General features: G+C 40.3%; 2 protein-coding genes and 1 long non-coding RNA gene across 5 annotated transcripts; 1 reads left to right on the plus strand and 2 right to left on the minus strand.

Moving 5' to 3' along the window:
- Window positions 1-285: 285 nt before the first annotated feature.
- Window positions 286-19,977, minus strand: LOC130927848 (oocyte zinc finger protein XlCOF6-like). 3 transcript variants are annotated; one of them, XM_057853939.1, is made up of 3 exons: window positions 19,802-19,977; window positions 9,416-9,529; window positions 286-2,883 (listed from the first exon to the last, which is right to left on the minus strand). In XM_057853939.1, the coding sequence occupies exons 1-3, from the start codon at window positions 19,818-19,820 to the stop codon at window positions 1,058-1,060; spliced, it is 1,959 nt and encodes a 652-aa protein (XP_057709922.1). In that variant the 5' UTR covers window positions 19,821-19,977; the 3' UTR covers window positions 286-1,057. The 3 variants fall into 3 exon arrangements, with proteins under 3 accessions (XP_057709922.1, XP_057709920.1, XP_057709921.1); XM_057853937.1 differs by lacking the exon at window positions 19,802-19,977 and adding an exon at window positions 15,914-16,308; XM_057853938.1 differs by lacking the exons at window positions 9,416-9,529; window positions 19,802-19,977 and adding an exon at window positions 15,914-16,308.
- Window positions 16,948-25,024, plus strand: LOC130927879 (uncharacterized). The gene is made up of 6 exons (XR_009066536.1): window positions 16,948-17,140; window positions 17,224-17,296; window positions 23,893-23,940; window positions 24,237-24,357; window positions 24,425-24,624; window positions 24,720-25,024. It is a non-coding gene; the product is annotated as an uncharacterized LOC130927879 (long non-coding RNA).
- LOC130927874 (E3 ubiquitin-protein ligase TRIM35-like) lies at window positions 21,891-23,310 on the minus strand. The gene has a single exon (XM_057853974.1). The coding sequence runs from the start codon at window positions 23,136-23,138 to the stop codon at window positions 22,374-22,376; it is 765 nt and encodes a 254-aa protein (XP_057709957.1). The 5' UTR covers window positions 23,139-23,310; the 3' UTR covers window positions 21,891-22,373.
- Window positions 25,025-25,524: the final 500 nt, after the last annotated feature.

Raw genomic sequence — 25,524 nt, forward strand, 5'->3', positions numbered from 1 at the left:
TTTTGCACCATGGTAACGTTAATCCCCCCCACAAAAAACTCATTTATGAGCCAGAATTGATTTTTTAATAATTAGTATTTTTGCAATATTGAACAATATATTCTAATTTTCCATATTAATTTAATGACAGTATTTTGAATAATTTTGAATTTTTGGAATTTGGGGTCTGCTGTTTCAAATATTAAATGTGAAAAGTGTAGTTTGAAAGGGAGAGTATGACATAAATAATGCCACTTTGTAATGAAACGGTGAGCCGTATGATATGGATTCAACACACACACGAGGAAGTTTGTGTAGAATTTATTACAAACCATAGCAACAGTGAACTTTTCCGTTCCAATAGCGCCTTATTCAATGCGACCCCTGTAGCAAGCAAGGTGTCAGGTGGTGACCATGTTATTAAAAAATACAAAAACATTTTCAACACAAAACATATATAATCTGCAAAGTTAAATACAGAAATGACTCCGTGTGTTTTATTTAATTATTTTTAACAAAAATTATATACATAACTTGACTTGCTACAAGAAAAAAAAACATTTATTGTAGTAAGAACACGACTTTACTGTCATAGTCCTTTTTTCTTGTTTTTCTTTATTTGGCCCTCATAATCTGTAAATCAAGAGGAATTATAGAAATTGTTAAAAAAAATACATACATTTACATTAACCCCCACACAAAACACTCATTTGTGAGCCAGTATTTTTTTAAAAATTATTTTTGCAATATTGAACAATACATTCTAAATTTGCATATTTATTTAACGACAATATTTATGAATGATTTTGAATTTTTGGAATTTGGGGTCTGCAGTTTCAAATATTAAATGTGAAAAGTGTAGTTTGAATGGGAGATTATGATATAAATTATGCCCGTCTGCGAGAGAACCAAGGGAAAGATGTTGATGGCCAGAAAAGGTAAAACACATAATGGCAAAGTCCAAACAAAACTGCAATCACAAAAATAAAGTGTACCACGAATACAAACGTAACCCCTAACCCTAACCTCACCTGCGTGCAAAATCTGATGAAGCCAACATGGATGACAGGCAAAAAAGTCATTGGCCACTGCTTCTCACACCAACACACACGTGTCTCTTCATCCGATCCTTCCGAGCAAATCTTTGACCACAAACTGAGCAGGAAAAAGGTTTTTCGCCAGTGTGGGTTCTTTCGTGACTTAGCAAGTTTTGCTTTTGAAAGAATCCTTGACCACAAACTGAGCAGGAAAAAGGTGTTTCGCCAGTGTGGGTTCTTGTGTGTTTTTTTAAGTTGCTCTTGCTACTGAATCTTTGACCACAAACTGAGCAGGAAAAAGGTTTTTCGCCAGTGTGGGTTCTTGTGTGTTCTGTTAGGACTCCCTTCTGAACAAAACTTTTTCCACAAACTGAGCAGGAAAAAGGTTTTTCGCCAGTGTGGGTTCTTATGTGGACTTTTAAGTATTGCATTTGAGCGAATCTTTGATCACAAACTGAGCAGGAAAAAGGTGTTTCGCCAGTGTGGGTTCTTGTGTGTTGTTTTAAGTTGCTCTTGCTACTGAATCTTTGACCACAAACTGAGCAGGAAAAAGGTTTTTCGCCAGTGTGGGTTCTTGTGTGTTTTGTTAGGACTCCCTTCTGAACAAAACTTTTTCCACAAACTGAGCAGGAAAAAGGTTTTTCACCACTGTGGGTTCTTTCGTGATTTTGTAGGATTTGCTTTTGAAAGAATCCTTGACCACAAACTGAGCATGAAAAAGGTTTTTTGCCAGTGTGGGTTATTGTGTGTCTTTTTAAGGTTCTCTTGTAACTGAATCTTTGATCACACACTGGGCAGGAAAAAGGTTTTTCGCCAGTGTGGGTTCTTTCGTGATTTTGTAAGTTTTGCTTTTGAAAGAATCCTTGACCACAAACTGAGCACGAAAAAGGTTTTTCGCCAGTGTGGGTTCTTGTGTGTAGTTTTAAGTTGCTCTTGCTACTTAATCTTTGACCACAAACTGAGCAGGAAAAAGGTTTTTGGCCAGTGTGGGTTCTTGTGTGTTTTTTTTGGTTGCCCTTGCTACTGAATCTTTGGCCACAAACTGAGCAGGAAAAAGGTTTTTCGCCAGTGTGGGTTCTTATGTGTTGTTTTAAGTTGCTCTTGCTCCTGAATCTTTGACCACAAACTGAGCAGGAAAAAAGTTTTTCGCCAGTGTGGGTTCTTGTGTGTTTTGTTAGGTTTCCCTTCTGAACAAAACTTTTTCCACAAACAAGGCAGAAAAAAGGTTTTTCGCCAGTGTGGGTTCTTATGTGGACTTTTAAGTATTGCATTTGAGCGAATCTTTGATCACAAACTGAGCAGGAAAAAGGTTTTTCTCCAGTGTGGGTTCTTGTGTGTTTTGTTAGGTCTCCCTTCTGAACAAAACCTTTTCCACAAACTGAGCAGGAAAAAGCTTTTTCGCCAGTATGCCTCTTCATATGCGCATGACAAGTTTGCTTGTTAGCAAAGGTTTTCCCACACTGAGAGCATTTGCAGAGTTTGTCGTCACTGTGAGATTTCTTATGACCATCACCATTGTAAGGTGAGTGTGATATGGTGCCATTTCTGTTGGTTGGAGCGATGAAAATGTCTGCCTGCAATCCCTCTGTTGACCTGCTGCGGCAGCCGCCTGGAGGCTCCGCCCCTCTACCAGCCTCACTCGGACCATCTTCACTCTTCAAGGGCTCACCATTTGACCAATGGATATGCTCCTCCTCGTCCTCCTCTTTAACGCATGGCAGCTCTTCCTCCTCCTTTTTGATTGGAAGTTGCTTCTGTTGAAAGGGCTCTGGCTGCTCCTCCTCTTTGATTTGGGGGAGCTCAACATCCTCTTTAACGCCAGGAGATTCTGGCTCCTGCCGCTCAGCACCAAGATATCTTCTGAAATCTGCCAGCACAAGAAAACAATTGATATATTTTATGAACTACCACCGAGTCTGAAACAAGTACAGTGATCCCTTGCAGTTTTGTGGATTCAGTGCATGGTGCGGTTTTAAAAAGTATTTATTAAAAAATATGCGGTTTAATTTTGAGGCGCAAGAGACATTGTTTCGCATCGAGATGCTTCCGAAAATTCGGCGCCGAAAACTATCGGTCAAAAATAGCTAAAAGTGGAAATTCGGTTGAAATGTTTTGAAGACGAATCGTGTGAAGAACCATAGTCCTCTTGTGATCACGTCATTAAAACAGCGTATAGACCCTACTCACCTACGTAACAAAATGGGCATGTCGCTGTTTCCGGCCGCCATATTGTACCTCTTTTTCAGACCTATTCTCATTGTTTTCAATTAGTCGAGCAAGTTATAGAGCAATTCATGGAAGCCCCGGTGTTATCTGACGCTGTAAACTCATTGGATCCGTTGCATAAAAGGCGTTACGTGGAAAAGCTTCAGTTTATCCATTCGCCAGATCCGTATTTGATGCCTAAATCGATGTTTTTCAACCCGCTGGCTTCGCCTGACATCTGATATCCTGATATTTACAACTATCTTGTCCACACAAAATCAGCCTATTCTCACGAAAGTTTGAAAAACTTTAAGAGCTTGGAGGCTTATAAATGCTACGTTGCTGGTTGGGTGAAACACGTCCTCGTACACGAAAATTCGGCAGGAATCTTGTGCTCGGAAGGTGAGTTACGAAATTTTCAATTCAAAATCTTTTGTTCTTGCTAACATCCACTCTCAAGTCTAATGTATTTCATGTCATTTGTCAATGGAGCTAGGGCTTTTAATGTTTATATGGTTTAGCGATAGCACTCACTACATACATACGTGTATGTTGTCGGCGATTAGCCTAGCAATGATCTTAATTGTGGTTGTCAGCCCAAAACCCTCGAAATATATATTAAATGCATCTTACCAGATATAAAATGACTACTACATAATCTGTGGTAGTCGTTTGGAGCCCAGTTTTCTCGTCGAATTGCAGCAGTCAATCGCGGTCTCCTCTTCGGGTCTCTCGGAATACGGTAAAAATTCAAGTCTCTCCGTCTATCTTCTCTGTTTTTGCAACCGACCGCCACACACGACTTCACCATTTTGATTGTTTAATGTTAACGAGCAGAAAAACACGCCATAATAGGAGGAATTTACGAAGCGCTAATGCATTAACATGGCTAGTATCCGGACAACATGGCGCGGGGGCGTGGCTGTGACGTCACGTGAGTAGGGTCTATTGCAAGCATGATTGAAGCAGAGATTCATTCTTGCATTCGTGTTCGTATATTTTAAAAATTGTCCTCATATTTACACATTCGTGTTAGTATTTAGGCATTTGAATCTGTAACCACCAAATTCTGATGTCAGATTTTTTTTGCGGGTGCGTGAATACAACTCTCTTTTCGACGACTATGCATCTTTTCTGTGGACTAATTCAAATTTACTGTTACAAATCAAAATAAATGAAATAACGTCACGTTGGTCTCAGGAAAACTAATTCATCCTTTAACGGCACATACGCCGAAAAACAAAACTGGCTGACTGCAGTGTTGTGCAGTGGGCTAACCTTTCAATTGGAAGCAATGCATCACTGGTAAAGTCAAAAACGTGCTTGTCTTATAGTTATTGGTTGAATATAAGCATTTTATTATGATTGTAATATGTACTTGTTAGTATGTTGATAAAATATTTTTAAATGATTACACTCATCACCCAATTACCGAAATGTTCGGACTATAAGACGCACTTGACTATGAGCTGCCACCCACCAAATTTGACTCAAAAATGGCATCTGTTCATAGGTAAGCCGCACTAGACTATAAGTCGCAGCTGTCCTCACTGTAATATGGGGTATTTATACCAAAAGATATAAACACTTTATTTGACAGCGGCATCATAAGACCAAATGAACCACCACGAAGCTTTGAACCAATTGGCTACAAAGCTTCATTGCTTCAAGAAGCTTCATTTAGCCATCACTGCTCCCTTGAGAGAGACAGCCAACTTCTGCTGCCACCTGCTGTCAACACTGTTGTCGTCCAACTTGCCTAGCACTCATTGCAGCGCTACAGATGTACTAAATGAGGATCAAAATTCATGTTCTGAGCTAATTATTTCTTCAGTTACTGTTTCAGTTGTTACATTAATTGCTAGTCATAGTATTTGCTAACATCTTATTTAACAGTGTTGCCATAAGACTGTCCTAAGACCATAATTATGACATGATACTGCCATGAGCATGAATCAATGCTTATGACAGATATCATTTTGTGTCATCCGGCAAATTATCACACTTTTGAATGGATGTAAAGAATCAGAGCACTTAATGACACCTGTTCTATCCGTTCATTAATGCCCATGATAGGGTCATGACATACTTATGACAGTCTTACGGCAGTCTTATGACGCCGCCATCAAATAAAGCACAGGTGTCAAACAGATTCCAGAAAGGGCCAAGTGGGTGCAGGTTTGCTTTCCAACCAATGAAGAGGACACCTTTTCACCAATTAGATCTTTTACATGTGTAATCAGTTAAACTTTTTCAGATGCTGCTTGTTTTAGCAGGAAGTTCATTGGTTAAACTCTCTGCGCGTTATCGGTTGGAACAAAATCCAGCACCCACTTGGCCCTTTCTGGAATCGGTTTGACACCTGTGAAACAAAAGTGTTACCTATTAATAGATATGTCCCGACTAATCGACTTCGTCGAACGTAAATGCGTCAACGAGCACAAAATCCCGTCGACAGTTAATAAAGGGTTAGAAAAAATATATGTGTGTTATACAATATATCATGTTATTATAATATATATACGTATATATGTGTGTTGATTAATTATTCAAATTTGGTGAATTTAGCTCAGTTGTGATGGTTAAACAAATACCGTATTGGCCCGAATATAAGACGGTGTTTTTTGCATTAAAATAAGACTCAAAAAGTGGGGGTCGTCTTATATTCGCGGTCTAGAAATTATACCCATTCACGACGTTAGATGGCGCCAGATATCATTGAAGCGATATTCTGTCATGACAGATCTCAGCTACTTCAGTATTTTACATACTGAATGCATGACTGACTGGCTGACTAAGTTTTCTGCGTCTTTAAATTATTTACGCTTGCTTACTTGACATCACTTGTCCAAATGTCCGTGGTGAAACTGATGTGATTGGCATGTTTTTCATGAAGAATGGTGGTCGTATAAATTGCATTATTTTTTTTATCCGGGGCTTTGGCTCTCGGGTCATTTCGGTAAAAAAAAAAAAAAAAAAAAAAAAAAAGTCTCTCAGCTACGTTCGTACCGGACAATTTGCCTGCCCCGGCCGGTTCACCCCAGCTTATTCGGGGCCTGGCTCTGCTCCGGACGGAGGCGCACACCTCGTGTCCCGCACGCCATGGGGGAACGCTCGAGAAACTGGGGTGTTCGGCGTTCGGCACAACCAGCCAGAGCGGCGGGCTCCGTCGGAAGACGGCTACTTGTCGACTATCGGTCTCGTGCCGGTGTTTAGCCTTAGATGCGAGTTTACCACCCGCTTTGGGCTGCATTCCCAAACAGCCCGACTCCGGGAAGGCTGCAGCGTCTCTGTATAGTCACAAGCCCCATATCTTAGCTTAGTTCGTGTTTACAATAGCTTTAGCATTCCCGCTAGCAGCAGCCTCGTATTCGTTCCAAAAATCTTTGTGATGCAGTTTTAAATGGCTGTTGGGTTGGGTTGCACTTCCCCAGTGCATGTTTTGCAGATGGCGTGAGCGTCGTTTTTTTCCCACACACGATAAATCCAGCAAAGCTAGTAACAACCGCCATAGTCTACAACTGCTTCTTGTAGTGTTACTCCACCTCCTCAACTCCTTCTCCCTCAGGGGGTTCAGAGAGGGGAGGGGTTGAGGAGGCGGCGTGCTGAATTCTTCGGTTGCGCACATTTGGAGGCTAAATCAAGTATATAATTATCGGATTGCATTATCGGTTGAATTGTTTTATTATCTGGATTATCTGTGTGATGTCATAATTGCCATTATCGGCCGATAATTATCAGTGACCAGTGTTGGGCACGTTACTTTAAAAAAGTAATTCGTTATAGTTACTCACTACTTCTTCCAAAAAGTAACTGAGTAAGTAACTGAATTACTCTATCGTAAAAATAACTAGTTACCAGGGATAGTAACTATTTTCGCTACTTTAAAAAGAAGTTGTTGTATGTCAAAGAATTTGAAATTTTCTGAGCAGTATTCGAGTCAGTTGAATAGAACAGAGAGAATAAGAACAGACAGGTAGTTGTGTTATAGAACCACAGATGTCGACAAAAGCTTTGCCCCGGGACACAGTGGCACCACCAGGGGGTGGCCACGCCCCCCCCTATAAATTTCTTGGCCACCCCACTTGCCAGTATATCGTTAGATTGTTGTAGCATCAGTTATGCATTTCATCCCAAATGCACAGCCAGGACTATGGATTATGGACTATGCACATTAAATCATTAGTAACATCCAATATTAAACAATACACCAAAGTATATCAGTAGCCGTGTCCTTAAGTCTTTCTGATAGTTTTCCCCTGACCTTTTTACTGCAATAATATAATGAACACCTGAAATTATGGCATTTTGTTTTGGTGTGCCACCCCAAGATGTTAAGTGGCCCCATCTGGCCACCGCTATGAAAATTTCTGGAGGCGCCACTGCCGGGACATAAATTACACTTTACATGCACGTTCTTTCCTTTAATTTCGACCAACTTGAAATAGTGTTTATATGTCCCCCTCGTAAAGGACAAATTTTCCTCTGACTGCTCTGCCATCATATCCCTCTGCACCTGTTTTGCGTGTGTGTGTTTGCCGCACGCGCTGTTCCGGTTTGTGTGTGAAAACACCGGCTCTGAAGTACGTGCGCTATTAGGCTGGAGCGTTTACGTCACAGAATGGGGGATCACGTAAGATTTGACAACAACGCAGCCATATTAGAAGCAGGCCTGGCTTGCGGGACATTAAACTTTAACTTGCCAGTTCGATAAAGAGACAAACTCGTTACAAAGGGGAAGAACAGAATGTGATCAAACTTAAGGATGTGAACAATGTTGACCCTTACGAGCAAGCCGAAGACAAATGGAGTAAAGATGTCGACGGGCTTCTACAATTACGCGAAATGGACATTCTGCTAAATTTATTGTTTGGTGTATGTTACTAAACTCATCAGCGATTCCGAAATTACAAATCGCTACAACGCTACGAACAGCTTTGCTGCGGATGGGTGCAGGACCTGCACATTATGACCGTATCAAACGGCAACTCCATCGTTCTTGCAAACATAGGCTATGTGTGTTTACTATTTTCCCTTGACCACAAACTGAGCAGGAAAAAGGGTTTTCGCCAGTGTGGGTTCTTGTGTGTTGTTTTAAGTGTTGCCTCCGAGCAAATCTTTAATCACAAACTGAGCAGGGAAAAGGTTTTTCACCAGTGTGAATTCTTCAGTGTATTTTCAAGCTATTTTTGTTAGTGAATCTTTGACCACAAACAGAGCAGGAAAAAGGTTTAAAGGTTCAATCGTTCTCTTCTGTCTACTTTCAACATGTGAAAGTTTTAAAACTGTTTCATCATTTAAAGATAGATTTAAGTCAAGATTTTGCAGATTTAGGAGTATTTTAGCTAAAAAGTTAATTAGGTTCGCAACAACAGAGCCTTCCTGAGAAGTCTACTGCTTTAAGATGGCAACTGTTTATTAACGCCGACGAGTCTGTCATTTTGCATCTAGTTCTATATACAGTACATGTGACATCGACCGTAGCATTATGTGGGCGTAGTTTGTAGCAACGTGCGCGAAGTTTGTAGCAACTGGGCGTTGACTGTAGCGGCTGTCAGCGTTTTTTTATCTTGCGGCAAGTGTTATGGTGGATGTTAACTCTTGGTCCATTCCCCATTGCGTCCTGAAGACCGCACTGACTGTGTTTTATTCCCACTTTGCTTAGCATATTTAAATAATCGGAATATGGATGTTTGTAAATCGTTCTCTAATCTTCAGCGGCCGAATCGTGAATATTCTAAGAACCAGAAATTTTACACACCTTTGTCAGACCCCTATGAGTAAATGTTCCACTTGTTTTGGTAGTGTTGGAGTGACCAGATGTTTGCCGTCAGTGTGTTTGATACAGCGTTACGCACTTGTTTGCGCTACTCAGTGGCTGTAATGTAATTACTTCAAACAAAGCAAATTTGTTTACATAGAAAGACATCTTTCTATCTGCAAACAATAGTTAAGGCTTTGCCGTGGCGCAAACCTTACGTCGGTTCACGAGTCTATTGCACAGCTACTAAGGCAAGGCAAGGCAAATTTATTTATATAGCACAATTCAACACAAGGCAATTCAAAGTGCTTTACATCACATGAAGATCAAAGGAAATCCACTGTATGAGACAAAGACATTTTCGTACTTATGAGAAGGTACCATATTTGATTTCTGCCTCATATAAAGAAAAAAAAACAATGCTTGGGATGACCTTTAATGTGAACGGACTTTTCCTCCTCCTTGATGTATGGCGACTCTTCATCCTCGCCCTTGACGCAAGAAGACTCCTGATGCTCAAGACGATGGGCTTGGCTGACATATTGAGCTGCAAGACCACAAACACAGGGACCAAATCTTATTTCTTCATTTGCAAACTTGTGTCCCCAAAGTTGTTTCTGTTGGAAAAAATTCCTCCTAGCCCATTTTTTTGTTTATTCATGTTTTGTTGTCATCCAATCCAACACAAACTAATTCAAAGTGATTGACACCACATTAACCCTTTAAGGTCTGGGCCTATTTTGCCTGATTTTGCATGCCTTTGAAGTTGCCTTTATACTTCAAAGAAAGAATTGTTTACGATGGCCTGGTTTGGTCCCTTTTTTTGTGATACCTTGAACTTCATGTCCAAACTGTTGTTTCATTCACTGACCAATTATAAATCATCATTTTGGGCCCAAAAAGACCAAAAATTCCAAAATCGTTTTGTCAAATTTTTTAATATTGATGTCCAATTGACAACCAAACATGCGTAACGAACCGTTTGGAAACTTTGTAATATTTATTCAACATGTTAGGATGAACATTCAACCAAAAAATGTTAGAATAAATAGTCTTATATTTGACAATTCAACATAAACAACAGGTATAGCCATTGGCGTTTTTTGCCTTTATACATGCTCTAATCAAAACAGGTTATATACAGCAGACCGAACAGTGAAAAAATATATACCATCTAACACAAAAAGTGTTTAGAGGCAATCTCATTATGAGTTTAGGTATTGCGGCCCATCACCTGATGAAAACTATGTACACACAATCAAGCTTCTTGAACACACATTTATATAGACAAATTGAAAAGACTGATTGTGGGGAAAAAATATATATACAACATTGGGAAAAAAAGTATTTTCAAAAATATTTACAATAAAAAAGTTAAATTTTTTCAGGCATGCCACTCCGAAAAGCAGTTTCGTCCTGGAATTCGACACAGGGCGACATCACACAGCCCACACTTCCATGGGGTGTCGGTCCTCTTTCCACCCTTCCATTTTCATTTCACTTTACTTTCATTGTCACTATAAATGTACATGAAAAAAAGTCAGTATTTATGAAAATAATAAAGTATAAAATAAAAATATATACAGCAATAAATAATAATGGAAATCTATATGTATGACAATAGAAAGAATACTATAGCTGAATATGTGCTACATCCCTAATCTTCATATAGAAAGAAGATCATCACAATTATAAATTCCTGCCTTGGATACACACAGTGCACGTACGACTTTGATCTGATATGCACATTTTATTATTATATACACAAACACACACTTATATTGCATCAAAATTAACTTTGTCTTGCAATATCAAAAGAAACTTTCAAAAGAAACTTTTTCAGCATCAAAAAAAAAAAAAGTGAGTTTGCTTACCTCTGCTCGTCGATGGCGTCACCCACGTGTTCAAATCCGTCACTATCTTCACTCGAGGACTCTTCCGAAGAAGACGATGATGACGAATTTGGACCATCCTCTTCCTCAAGTTGATCAAAAAGCACAATTGCCTGCGCTAAATTTAGTTTTCCGTTCATTCTCAAAGTCACACAAAGTCGCTGCTCGAGCCACACGGCCGTCGCTCGCCCCCTCGCTGCTTCAGAACACTCCTCCCTCTCGTTCGGTGGAACCTCGCACGGCAGTTATATTTATTTAAAAAACGCATTTTGTGCTTCCACTGTGACTTCGAAAGGGTTCGTTTGATTTGTGTTTTTTTCATGGAGCTTCCGTTTTGAAAAAGGACAAGAAATGATGGAAATATAGACATAAAGAAATGATCCATGCAGCGTTTTAATGTTTTTTTGAGAGGACAATAAAACTATAAAACTTAAATGACAATATCTCACGTTTTAGTTGGTCGATTGACTTCAAATAATAACGAGAGTAAACCGCAACTTCCGCACTTTAAAACGAGACCAACCAACGGCATGTGGGTGACGTAATTAAAACGTGAGGGCGCTTCAAAGACGACGTGCGCTGAGGACGCGCCGGCGCGTCCTTCGACTCTCAAGGGTTAAAATCAGGAAAACATCAACAAAAACAGTCTCATAAAACACATTAAAAAGGAATAAAAGCATAAAAGAGGCCAAGCCATATATTGCGTATGTGCGTAGGGCAGCAAATGAATGGCTTTTACGTTCAGAAATAAATGCCTAAAACATTGCAAAACTTGACTCGACGCAGTTTCCATTTTGAATGTTATCCACGGAAAGTGAAAATAAATCTGAAAAGGGTTCTCAACTTTAACCCATTGAGCTGAAGCCTGCAACAACTAATTAATGATTAAATCTGTTGCAGGGTGATAGCACCATTTTAAAAGTCAAATTGAATGCTTTTTAAGACCCTCAAAATATAATTTAAGACCAAAACATGTTGCAACGCCGAGATGCTGGCGTTTCTCTCATCTCATGTGCGACTCGACGGCTTTGTGTGGCGGTCCAGATGTGCAAAAAAATGGTTATTAAAATGGTTCTATTTCAATATTCATTTTTTCATTTCAATATTTATGTATTTATTTCAATTTTTATTCATGTATTTCACGTTTTATTTATTTCCATTTTGTTTATTTCAGCATTTATTTATTCCAACATGTATATTTATTTATTTCAACATTTATTCATTTCACTTTCTATTTATTTCATTCTTGCACTCTTGTTACCCTACACGGTGTAAAATAAAATCATTTTTTATTTTACCTTCTTTACCTTTTCCAAATGGCAGGGATTGGTGAGGTTCTGCATGAGCTCTCTCGTGATTTATTAGACTTAGCAGAACACGCTGACGCAGAAAATTCGGACCCTGAGCATCATTTACAAACTTGTTCAAACTGATAAACTCAAACCTTGTCCATTGAGTTTGAGAAAATTATTTTATGCAGTTAGAAGGGGGACGAGAGTGAGAGAACGAAATAAATGTTGAAATAAATGAACAAATATTGGAATACAAATTGAAATAAATGAATAAATGTTAAAACAAATGAATCATCAGACTAGTGATTTGTGTATGTCGTCCTCTAGTGGTTGCCCGCAATTTTTAGACCGTGACGTCGCATCGCAAAGCGGAAGTAAAGCCGAAGTGGGACATTGTAGACCCGCCTTCGCATAGACACAGCGTAATTTGTGCTACTTTTCTCCAGTAATCTTTCAAAAACGAACATGGCGATCACGCATTGCTTTTTTGGAACTTGTAGAAATGACTCTAGACATTACGACACATGAAGGATGTTTTCTTCATACGTTTCCGGAAACCAAAAACTCGGGAGGAAAAAATGTGAAGACCGAATGAACTTGCGGGGACTTTAACACCAGCTCGGTGAATCCATTCACATTTCATATGCAGTAAACATTATGTTGGGTTGGCATGGTCTTTCAGAGGACAAAGAGGTAAGCCATTTTTATATTTTTAACTTATTTTTTTAGCGTAACGTTGTGCCGTACTGCTTCTGTCTGACAATGAATGACCTGATATTACAATGGTATCTGACTGCCACTGTTACCGTTTCTGTTATATATATATATATATATATATATAAAACTTTAGTAAGGGGGAAGTGTAAATAAATTATAGAATTAAGATGTGTTATCAATGAAAAAATTAAAAGTGTTCGTTGGCTGTCACTAAGTAGCATTTGCGATCGCTACACAATGTTAACTAAATTACCCCCAAGAACGGTAAGAGAGTAGGACAACCAGAGGATATATAAGAAAGACCAGGCTGATGGTAAAGGATAGCTTGTTGAAACAGGAGAATTTCATTGTCAGTCGCGTCGATAAAAAAGCTAACGCTATGCTTAGGTCGGCTCGTTTTTTCGTCTTTTTCAGACTTCGACACTAAAGCCATCTCTTCAACTGAATATTTTTATGTTCTTCCACATCTTTGCCAGTCAATTTGGCACCAGGCACATCATTTTCGGAGAGAACTGTTAGGTTTAGCTCTGTAAACATCTCCTTCGTACACGATTTCCATTCATTTCCTATTAGGGACAAACGGTTTCTTGTCCCTACTTAGCAACAGTAACTAATATCATGAATATTAATGAGCGGAAGTGACGTGTTGCTTGCGGTACGCCATTAAAGAGGTGTTGCACACCTATACCACTCCAACGTCAGTCAATTAAGTCACCACCACACCATAATAAAAGCCAAATGCAAATGAGATGGTTGTTCATTCTAGATTTATAAGATATTCTAATTAATCATTTTTAATTTGTATCATTTAACATGACATCTATCTGAATATATTTAGCTCATTATTTATGCACTAGTTGCCGGAAGTTGTCTGAAATAGCACATCAAATACAATACTTATTATTGACATTGACATAACGTTTAAGTTCTTTATGGCTTGTCTTTAACCCGAATCGTCGCGTGCTAGCAAAGCATTTGTTCGTTGCCGACGTCCCTGGTTGTAATTTCAGATGAGTATTTTGGAAAGATTAAAGTTGTCAACGTACGAGGGTCTGTTAACAGAAGGACTATTATTGTTGTGGTGATATAGTATGACACAGTATTAGGGCCAAATAAATAAATTTAAAAAAAAAAGAACGACAAGATTAAAGTCGTACTATTGCTACCACAAAAAAAGTTGTGTTATTATGTAAGGGTAATGTAGCTGTAAGCCGCCACTCACTTTGCATACATGTACCTTAGCTGAGAGCTATGACGAAGCATTAGTATAAATCCGTCTTGATTATAATTTGATTTAAATGAGGCAAAATATTAGACATTTCCTTATTTGAAAATCCGATTCTAAACTGCAAAATGCTTTCGACTTTTATTCTCGTACTATTAATTCGACATTTATTCTCGTAGTAATAGTTCGACTTTTTTCTCGTACTATTGCTAGGAGAATTTTAAAAAATCGCATTATGGATGTAGGGCTAATGTCGCTGAATAAGCAGCTACGTCCTTTATGTAGCGCGTTGCTGCCTTCGTTAAAATCAGCAATATTGAAGGTCGATGTGTTTTCGAGTCAGTTTTACAAATAAGGAAATCCTTCATATTTTGACTTTGCCTATAAATGGACCACCTATTTCCCTAATGAACGAGCCCTCAAATTGTTTTTTTTTTTAAATCCAGGAAAATCAAGTGTTTCCAGGCAGAATGAAACTTTGCAAATCTTTTTTATGGTTCTTATTGGGTGTTGAGGTAATTATCGGGGTTTGATTGATTAAATGTTTGCTTGGTTGGTTGATTGAATATTTGCTTGTGCTCATATATACCATAAATAATACATACTGCCAATTTTTTCTTACTTATATATTTGCTTGTGCTCATATAAACCATAAATAATACATATTGCCATATTTTTCTTACTTATATAACCAGTAAATGATTATTGCTTGCTATACCAGGTTGTAGTATAATGCTTAAGTGTTACAAAGGGTAAAAGAGGGTCGGGATGACAACTATTTTGCCTCATGGCCGCATCATTGCGTAACTAGACCTTCTGAGGCATCCTCAGCACCTGGCGTCTGGACTTTCGTCTAGACCTCCGAGGGCAATTTTCCATCCGAGGACATCTTCCATGGCCGCAGCGTTGCATAACTAAAGTGTCTGGATTATTTTGACTGTTTATATGATTATTTTGACTGTTTACATGTTTGGTTACATAAACTCTTGCTTCCACACGTTGTATTCACTTAGTTCCACCTACATGCACACACATATCCAATCGAAAACCACATGGGTGTCGCCAGCTTGCTTCTCCCCTCCCTCAGGACGGCATCCATCTTTGTTTAGGGAAAACCCCTAAATAAAATACCAAGGAGGATTTTTGTCCTTTAGATCAATTTTGGTGACTCACGAGTCACATCTTGCTCTCCTTGGCCAAGAAAACTGAGTGTCTTCTCTCCTTATTTTTGGGTAATTTTACAATGTCTACCTACGGATCTATTTTTGAACTTGACATTGGGGGAAAAAAATAATGTTGTTAATAAAAAAATTCTCATTTGTCATGAAATGAAACCATTTTGCCGCGGCACGACCTAATGGAGCTGACCGCCTCCGATGCAGCCTACCACTACCACCACAGCTTGAAAACTTCCTAGGGGAGACCCTTCAATGTAAACAGTAACGTTAGCTGCTCTTGGCTCTGTGCTGCAGGCGACGACACCCTTGGACAGCTTTTTTACGGGGAAAGAGCCAGAAGAGGAGCCTACAACAGAGTCCATTCTGCATAATATGAGGCTAAAAGCTAGCAAACGAGGCAACAAAACCGAATGCACTGAGAGCATCATGCCTGCGACAAAGGTTGATTCCGGGTATGGAGGGCTTCATTTTCCCTGCACTTACTTTTCGTTTTCTGCCCCTTTGTGTTTATTTTACTGTCATTTTCTGCCACACCAGGAAAATAAGGCCCACATCACACTGGTCCGGAGCGCAAAAAGCGTGGGGAACACTGGTGTACAGTATACGTGTCATCGAAAGTGAACCAACCTTCGTGTCCGTGAAGAACAAGCTTTGCGTGCATTATTTTGCACACAGTCGAATCTTGGTGACGTGGGGGCTCCTCTTTTACTCCACAAAGTTCCTCCTGGAACTTTACTGCAGCCGTCGTCGCTCTCGCTGACATTTTCCTGACTTAATTTCTGAACGCTTGACAACGTGCCTTGCAGCTTTGTTAGCAGTTGGTCAGCTAGGCTAGGCTAAATTAGATCGCAAAACTTCAACGCGTGGTAAGACTCGAAAACTGATGTTTGAGTCCGTAATGTGGCTAATGCTGGACACGTCGTTCGAGGCTTCGGTTCAGTTGTGTTAAGTGACTAAAATCGAGGAAAAACAAGCCACAAAGAAAAATACATTCCATCTTGGCCAGTCTTTATCTTTTTCATTTCCGACCAGCATTGCATGATGGGTAAGACAGTCTCCAGCCCAATCACACCTAAAACCCGCCTATTTCAATAATAAAAATAAAAACAGCCCAAATTACAACTTCCCTTTCAAAGTAAAAATTGTTCTTTTATACAACTCAATCTATATTTTGAAAATGATAGGGAAAAAAATCAACAGTAGCATCGTAGCGTTATCATTTCGCCTCTAAGGATCCTGGGAGGTGCAGTTCTTCACAGGAATCATTCGGTGCGTTCAGCAACGCCCTCTGGCGGTCATATTTTCAATTCAAGACATACAATAATATTTGACGGTCTATTTATTCATGATTAAATATCTAAATCAGGTGTCCCCACACCTTTTTTGCACCACGGACCGGTGTGATTTGGGTCTTTTTTTCACGTTCTGATAAAATTTTGTTCCCAAAGCTTTTGTGGTGGTGAAAAAAGCCCTCTTTTATATTCAGTTGGACTCTCACTGTTATCCAATGGTGCTAAAAAACTATTTACAATTTTACATCATAAACATATGTAATGGGGTGTAGCACGTGAACCGGCATGCAGGCTGAATGTTGACTCCGGCCAACAGGAGGCGCTACAAGCCCATTTAGGCTGAATTTAGTACCCCCGTGGAAGCGTGTGGGAGTGGTGAGAAAGGGAAGTGCATAAAAGAGCATGCCACTAGTTTAAATGGACGCGTGCTTTGAAGAAGTTGTGCGCACGGCCGTGCAGGGACATTAAAGACGGTGATCTCGGCAGTAACGGCAGTGCGTGAATTTTGAGTGCTGCGGATGCCGATGACTCATCGCGTGTGTGATTACAACTTTAATCAATGGTAAGCACATATTTAAACGGGTCGGCAGGTGGGACAAATTATCCGTTATGTGTGATTCATGTTGAACTACCTTTATGATACAGAGCCCCACGTTGTTGACGGCGATCTGTTGTGAAAACTATCAAAAGCACGACGACCAAAAATAGACAGCGCAAGGTATCAGCTACTCACTACAATTACACACACCTGACACTTCATGATTGACAATAATTTGGAGGAAGTTTGAAAAGAATGTTTTATTTTGTGTTATAATGAATTGTTGTGGTGTATTTCAGAACTGTTTTCTCGAGTGTATGTGCCGCTTTATCCTCCTTCTTCTCCATTATACACCTCCAAGCCAGATTAGCAGTTTATGAATCCGTTTGTGCGTTTTATATTTTTTTTATGATTGGTATAACAGCGAGAATTACGGTATTGGAAAAACGATAGTCGCCCTTACCGTCTGTGCCCAATAGAGCCTATAAAAAGAAGGGGGGGGGGTTCTATGGTGGATCATTTTCGTTTACATCATTGTTTGATGTTTGCTGTGCAGTAACTCGTTGTACTGGAGTGCAGTGAATTATTTTATTGGAGTGCTGTGTTTTAATTGATGTAAAGTGATCTTTGCCCATATTGTTAAAGGCAAGTTGAACCCTAGAGTGGGCTATTATTGGGTGTCCGGGACGACTTTTGGGGAAGCCATTACTTTAATGCCGCTTGTTTAATTTCATTTTTTTTGCTCAATAAATTGTTATTTCTACTACACCAGTCCTTTCTTGTGAATTTTGTGAACCATTGTGAGGGCGAATTCAGGGCTACACCCTCACCATATTACACATACATGTGCAACACGGAAATGGCGTAAATTAATGCTTAACGACACGGCGAAGGCGTTAAGTGAGAGAGCTACGTGCAGTTGTTGTGTGCACCACACATGGCAAACGTAAGTTAATATTTATATTAACTTACTTTCAAATTAATATATTTGCAGCGTGTACTTTGGAATCGCTGCATTTTTAATGTTACGCGCATGCCAAATTTGTCAGAACACCGGCAATGTGCGGCAGAAAAATACAGCAAATTTAAAATAACATCTGTTTTTAGCCCCGTCGTGTTAAGTGCAGGGAAAAAATACAACTCACCCGCTGAATCAGTGGGAGGCCTGAGTTTGTTTCGTTGAGACGAGATGGTCCCAAGATGGGAGAGTGAGAGAAGCTAGCATCACAAATACACGATGTTGTAAATTGTAGCACAGTTTTCAGTGCGCTCCTAGCAATGTCAGGATATTCCGAAATGACTTTAATCCAGAACTTCGGGAGAGTTGTTGTCTCAAATGTACGTTTAAGGTCGCCGTGATTTGCGATCTCTACAAGCTGTTGCACAGACATGCTCGAATCACTCTGTTTATTCACATACGGGTCACAAATTCACTCCTTCGCAGTTCGTGGGTCTTTAGTGATTGGGAAGTAGCATAAATTTTGTTTTCTTTGAGGTTGTAGGCACATCTTCTGGCTCGTCAGGTTCCCTTTTCCCCGTAAAAAGTCTGTCCAAAGACGTCGGTTTTTCAGTCAGTCTAGTGTGGGGGTTAATTATTTCCGGGAAGAAATGTGATTGGCGAAGACCTACATCATACGTTATTATCGAGGCCAGGCGCACATAGATATACAAAACAAGATTTAGTGCTAACAGCCCAATCAATGCATTTCTATGACGACCTCCTATCCTGTAGTTGTATATACCGGTACTGGTCCGCGGCCCGGTCGTTGGGGACCCCTGATCTAAATTACATGTTTGTCAATACAAATCACTGAAGAAGTACAATTTTGCCAATACTTTCCAGAGCCAAGTGTATTTTGAGAACATTTTTTCTAAAGATTGGTCTCAAAAGATGAAGCAAATCTACCTGTCACGAGTCAATGCTTCAAAAAACAAATCACATATTGCAATAAATAAATAAATAAATACAAACACTGCATCTCACACAAATGTAATGTTATTTTTAGAATTATTTTGTTGAATTTGACGTTGTACCTAAAAATGCAAAATAACAAGCAGTTTACAGCTCACGCAATGTGAGGCTCCAAATGAAAGTTCAGCTCATATGAGTGAAGATGCTGCTGGAAGCGTTCCACGTAGCTGAACTTTAATATGTGGACATACAAGAACGGGTATGGTGGGACTCTAAAGTGCTCTCATATAAATCCGATGAGGCACTAAATAAAGTACTCTGATGTGACTAATATGACTGTTATTTAGCCTATTTTCAAGTATTATTGAAACATGTGAGATACACAACTTATCTCTATATATTGAGTATTGGCAGGTGACCGGTGTTTTGACTCGAGAGCTTGACTTTGCAAGCTGGGATTGTATTACCCTCATCCAGGAGTAAGTAGAATCAGTGTATGGCAACCTGTATACTTTACATTATAACGTTTGATATATTTACATTGGTATTTGTTGTGACATATTTTTCATGATCTGTATTTCTTGTGCACTGAAGTGTTAAACCTATGCAGCCCCTAGTTTGGAGCATGATGGAAGTTCAAAGCGAAATGAGAAACCTGCCAACTGTAATGACCTTGTTAAAGAATAAAACAGTTGATGGTGCAAAGTAGACAACATAATCATAATCACATCTCAGAGCTGGTAAGCTAGAGCAAGAATTCATTTCTGGTGTACCTTTTTCCTCATATGGCATCTTCGGGGATGGCTATATCGATCACAACGGCCGTCCTCTGCTGCTCGTCCATGATCACGATGTCCGGTTGGTTGGCCACGACCACCTTATCCCTCTGTTCCACAGGATCTTAGCCCTTCTTTTCCCACCACTTTGGGAGAGTGTATAATATATACGCATATTACATTTTTGCATCAGGAGAAAACACTTTTACTTTTTACTTGTAAATTTTAAAGCAGATACTTTTGTAATTTTACGTGGTCCATGTCACGTGGATAATTATATATCATACGTACCCATTACTTAAGTACTCGAGTAATTGTTATTACTCGAGTACTCAAAACTTAAGTACTCGAGTACTCATTACCTCTTTTAATTTATTCTTTATCTTTTTTATTTTAAACCTGTCCTTTTCAGCTGTTTGACACGGAGAATGGAAGTCTAAGTGCCCGGATAGTCTGAACAGTTTTAACGTTTCACATTGAGAGTCTGACATAATCCCATTGTGATCATTCAACATACCTCGTTTATTATCACAAAGCAGCGAACAGGAAGGGGTTATGGGGGAACAGAAGAAAGGAAACACAAGAAAGAAAAGAAACACAAACAAGAAATACATTGAACGCCTAACTACACTAACTACTAATTTGTTGGTGCTATCATCAGCTAAATGTATCTCCGGTTGACACCATGTGGGGGGCCTGTTGACCAGGGAAAAATGGGAAAGGAGGTGGGGGAGTCTATAAGCTACAGGCCCTAAACACAAGATCAATAGAGGCCGGGGTCTATCACACTAGACAGGACCCCAGGTGCAAGCAATGCAAAGAGGCCCCCGAGACAGTCCATCACATCACAGCAGGGTGTAAGATGCTGGCAGGCAAGGCATACATGGAACGACATAACCAGGTAGCAGTCATAGTGTACAGGAACATCTGTGCCGAGTACGGACTGAAGACTGGTGAGTCAAGGTGGGCGACACCTCCAAAGGTGGTCGAGAACAACCAAGCCAAGATCCTGTGGGGCTTCCAGATCCAGACAGACAAACTGGTGATGGCCAACCAGTGGTGGATAAACATCAGAAGACAGCAGTAGTGATAGATGTAGCAATCCTGAGCGATAGCAACATCAGGAAAAAAGAACACGAAAAGCTGGAGAAATACCAAGGGTTGAAGGAAGAGTTGGAGAAAATGTGAAGAGTGAAGGCAACAGTGGTGCCAGTAGTGATCGGGACACTAGGGGCAGTAACCCCCAAGCTGGGTGCATAGCTCCAACAGATACCTGGAACAACGACCAACATCTCCGTTCAGAAGAGCGCAAACCTAGGGACAGCTAAGATCCTGCGCAGAACCCTCAAGCTCCCAGGCCTCTGGTAGAGGACCCGAGCTTGAGAGAGGAGGGACCATACCGCCCGGGTGGGCGAGACAACGATTAAAAAAATATATATATATCGTTTTTTTTTTTTCTACTGGCGGAAATGGGCTTCTTGTCGTGTTTGCTGGCGGGAATGGGCTTGTGTGTATGAATGGATAAATGGGGGGGTGTATATTAACAGATTTTTAAACCACCCCAAAATCAGAAAATAAGTCATAATAAATAATTAACTTTCACGGAGTTTTTTGTTGTTGTTGTCAAGACCTGTTTTATTGAATTTATTTTAAATGTGTTATTCATGGTATTAAAGTCTAGAAATTTAAGACCCCCACCCATCCCATCCGTATTCATAACCACTGATTTCAATGAAAAAATATCAGAAAAAATTAAATTCATTTAAATAATGAAATAAATTCAGAAAAACGGTAAAGTCTGTCACCTTGTGGTGAAAATTGTGCACAACAAAATCTCTGCTTTCAACGTCCCAAATGATTGTGGATAGAAGGAAAACATATCGTGAAAAATACAAATCACATTTTCTTCACATGGACTTTTTTTCTGGCAATGTCTAATTATGACGTGAAGTGAACACTCCGCATTGAATGATTTTGTCATTGCATAATACAACAAAATGGAAGAGGTGCTCCAGTCATGTCTTATCACATGACCGAGCATATCAATGATAGGCTGAACACAACAAATAAAAATAAATCCAATAAATCATGTCAAAAAGAAAATTATTCAGATCATATTATCCAAGAAATCAAGCCGTGTCAACAAGACCATTAACTCATTGGAGTCGTAACACAAAGCGACAAGGGGATTATTTTCAGAGGACTTTTACTTGTTGTGTGAAAATAAGGAAATATTTTGGTGATACCGTACAACTCTAGCCAATCGGATATATTCTTTTGGCTGCACAATTCAGTGTTTGTGAGAGGTTGAGAGAATGAAACTGACCTTTCATTCCTGTCCACATCAACTCGGAACCTCCGGTCTTTGACAGGCAGATTCCATGCTCAGTCTGTTGCAGAAGGATTTGTGTATTTACCATCGCGAAATTCGATGCGCCAAGTGAGTATTTTATCTGGAAAACAAGGGTCCTCCCACGCAACGCCCACCTGCCAATCATTGTTGTCTCCCACCTCAACGTCCCAGATGTGTCTTTGCGAGTCCAAAGCACAACCCAGCACTAAATGCCAATTACTCCACTCTGGATTTTTTTGGACGCTGCTGTGCTTCTTCTGCCGTACTCAGACTAGTCAAATCTTTGGTCAGACTGTATACAGGATGAGCCGTGTTGGGGTCTAGAATGACGGAACTGTAGGAGAGTGTCTCCTTCATCCGTTCCAACACGTTGAACTTGAGGTTGCCCACGTGTTTGGCTTCGTCCAACAGAGCTCCTCGGAGCAGCTCCGGTTCATTGGGCGGCTCTTGAATTCTGTTCATCGCAGTCCAGACATTCTTCAAGAAGGAAACGTCATGAGATGGTAACTGCTCTGCTGTGCTTCTGATCACGTCCAAGAGAGCGGCCATTTGTATGTCGAGAGCCACAATCTTCTCCGTTATGGTCTGAGTTTTCATCTTCTCTTCCTCCCAGACATCAGCCAACCTGGTCTCCTCCTGAATGTCAAGGAAGCGACGAAGCTCCTCAAAATCCTTCTTAATCTTGCATTCTGCTTTTTCATTGCAGGTCTCGCTACAGTTATTATAGTCTTTGAGTCTTTCCTTGGCATTCTGTAGGCCAGCGTGGATTTTTGTGTCTCTGCAGACGAGGCACACGAGCTGCTGCTGGTCCAAACAAAAGAGTTTGAGTTCCTCCTGGTGCAAGCTGCAGATGTCTTCTGACTCGACTGAGGCGGGTGTCATGTTTTCACACAGATTCTTCAGTGCCAAATTCAAATATGGATCCATCGACCTAAATTGTGTCCTAAAGACTGGACATGATCGCTCTCCTTGTCCTTCCATTGCTGCAGACACTCATGGCAGAAGCTGTGACTGCACGGCAGAATGACAGGATCTTTGAAGACGTCCAGACAGGTCGGACATTGAAGATGGTCCTCCAGTCTTCCGGCCATGGTTTTCGAGAAGACGCCGTCTCTCCGTATAAGTTTTTAATGTGGATTTGAAGCAGTCCAGAATGCCTTCTCATTTGGTTTCGTTCTCGTGTTCTTTTTTTGGAATCCGGTGATTACATTGGCCGAGCTAACATTCAAGAAGAAGAGGATATTCAAGTTGGTCCAGTTTCCACTTGGCAGGCGGTCAAGTCTAGATGCTCACATTTGAAACAGGGTTCTGTTCTAAAAATATGAAGCCTTATGAGGTTTACTTTCCAAATGTATTGTCTAGTTACTAGCTGTGTCAAACATTGCTGGGTAGATTGTTAGACAGATTGTTTCTGGTGCGCACCACATTGCTTAAATTTATTTTGTTTCTGTCAATGTCCTTTTAGGGGCTCAGTATAATCGCCAAAACTCAGTATTTTTTATCTGCCAAAGAAATTAAATCCATGTGAAAAAGAAGTAAAGCAAAAAGTAAGTTTCTATCTGAATTAAAAGCCCTTATTCCAAAGAAAAAGAAGAAGAAAAAAAAATCACTCGTTCATTGAATGACCCTCGTAACTATATCACATAATATCCGTATGAAATATATAAAGTACATTTAAATGTAGCGGACAAAAGTAGCACAATGACATGAACAATGAAATGTCTCATACATGCAGGCTTTTCTGAACAACAGGAACAGGAGTCTAGAACTGAATGAAAACAAGGTATGTATTACGAATAAAAATAAAGAAGGATGGTGAAGAACAAGCACTTAAGTTTGAAGTAGAGTAAATATTGATGATGAGCAGATTTGATTTTAGCCTGCTAGGTTGTTGTTTAAAATCTTGTAAGTAAAATATGAAGTTTGCTCTGATCATGTTGGCTAGTACAAGGATGTGACTAAATGATGTCAAAACTGTGATTGTGTCAAATGTCCCGAACTACATGAAGTTCATGTCATAAAGGTTATGTACTCAACATTTCATACAAAATTGACTGGGATGTTGCTTAAAACATTTAGAATCCACTATAATTGACGGCATGCGCCGTTGGACCTTGTTTAGCCGTATGAAGGGCCCGAGAGGCCCTTGGCCCTGTCCACGCCCAGGCGCTCTCCTTGCCCAGGTCCTCCTTACGCCCAGGTGAGCCTGTCCCACCTGCCGCACCACTGGGGCGTCAATCATCAGAGCTTTTTTTTTGTGCTTTTAGAACGCTCGCCCAGGATTCGTCGCTTTTGCCCCGGGACCAAGGCCTTAATGGAGATCCGCGAATATCAGAAAAGCACCCGAGTCCTCTTGCCACAGCCGCCCTTCTTACACCTGGTGAGGCCTCACTAGCCCGATGGCGGCCATAGATTGAGATCCTTCCCCGCACGCAGTTCCCTGAGGTGTGCCAGACTGTCAGCAGATGTAAGCTCAAGTGGCAGGTCTTTGCCCTAATGGCACTTCACGAGGTGAGCGTTGACGACGTCAACGTCATGCTGACGACAGCGTTCCTCCCTCAGGCGGCCGAAGCATTGTTGGTGTTGCTGTTTTGGGACGCCAACTTGTGCGCCATCCACGCCAAGCGGGGCAATTTGTTTCCCAAGGACCTCTACGTGGCCCATAGGATTCAATGGTCCAACGCCATCTGACCACGACGACCGTCCGCCATTTTTGTTTGTGTCCAAATTTGTTTTGTATTTTGTCAATAAAGGGCACTAGAACGAAGAAGCGTCTCGTGGCTCGGCCTTGCCCACTTCCTCATCGGGCGACTACTAACCTTTCTGACACACTATCAAAATGCATTTTCTCCCATGCGGGTATGAGCGTTTTTCTTTGTGGGCTTAAACGATCAAAGCAATGAGCATCCTCGCTGTGACATCCTTAGGCCAGCATTGATTTGCGAATGGCACGGTGTCAAAACGTGTTAACTCATCAACGAAACTAGACGTCCGATCTATTTGAAGCAAAAGGGCAGATAGCCCAAAAAAACAAAGGAGCATTCATTTGCCACTTCGAATAGATCGGACACTCAATTAGTGACAGGGATCTCTTATGTTGACACCCAAAAAGTTACCAAAGTTCACCCCAAAACGTTGGTTTTTTAGAGAAAAAGAAGTAACATTTTGAAAACGCTACTTGTTCTACAGTTTTTGTTTAAATCACATAATTTACACAATAAAAAATATGGACACCAAGCGGTACAAAATTTACATATACAGTTTTGTACGTAAGGCCTGAACGATACATCGTATGAACATCGTTATCGCAATGTGCGGATACTCCCACCGCAAGGACGTGCGACATATATATACATTATATATATAT

This window comes from Corythoichthys intestinalis, chromosome 13 (assembly GCF_030265065.1).
Source record: "Corythoichthys intestinalis isolate RoL2023-P3 chromosome 13, ASM3026506v1, whole genome shotgun sequence".
In the NCBI taxonomy this organism is placed as follows: Eukaryota; Metazoa; Chordata; class Actinopteri; order Syngnathiformes; family Syngnathidae; genus Corythoichthys; species Corythoichthys intestinalis.

Excerpts from the sequence above, each read along its gene's own strand:
- LOC130927848 (XM_057853937.1), bottom strand. The coding sequence starts at position 16,049 with ATGTCAGCGAGAGCGACGACGGCTGCAGTAAAGTTCCAGGAGGAACTT. Across the intron at positions 9,530-15,913 it reads TGTTCTTCACGGACACGAAG|CTCAATATGTCAGCCAAGCC; the intron begins GTTGGTTCACTT and ends GTGGTCTTGCAG. Across the intron at positions 2,884-9,415 it reads AAAGTCCGTTCACATTAAAG|ATTTCAGAAGATATCTTGGT; the intron begins GTCATCCCAAGC and ends TTGTGCTGGCAG.
- LOC130927874 (XM_057853974.1), bottom strand. The coding sequence starts at position 23,138 with ATGGAAGGACAAGGAGAGCGATCATGTCCAGTCTTTAGGACACAATTT.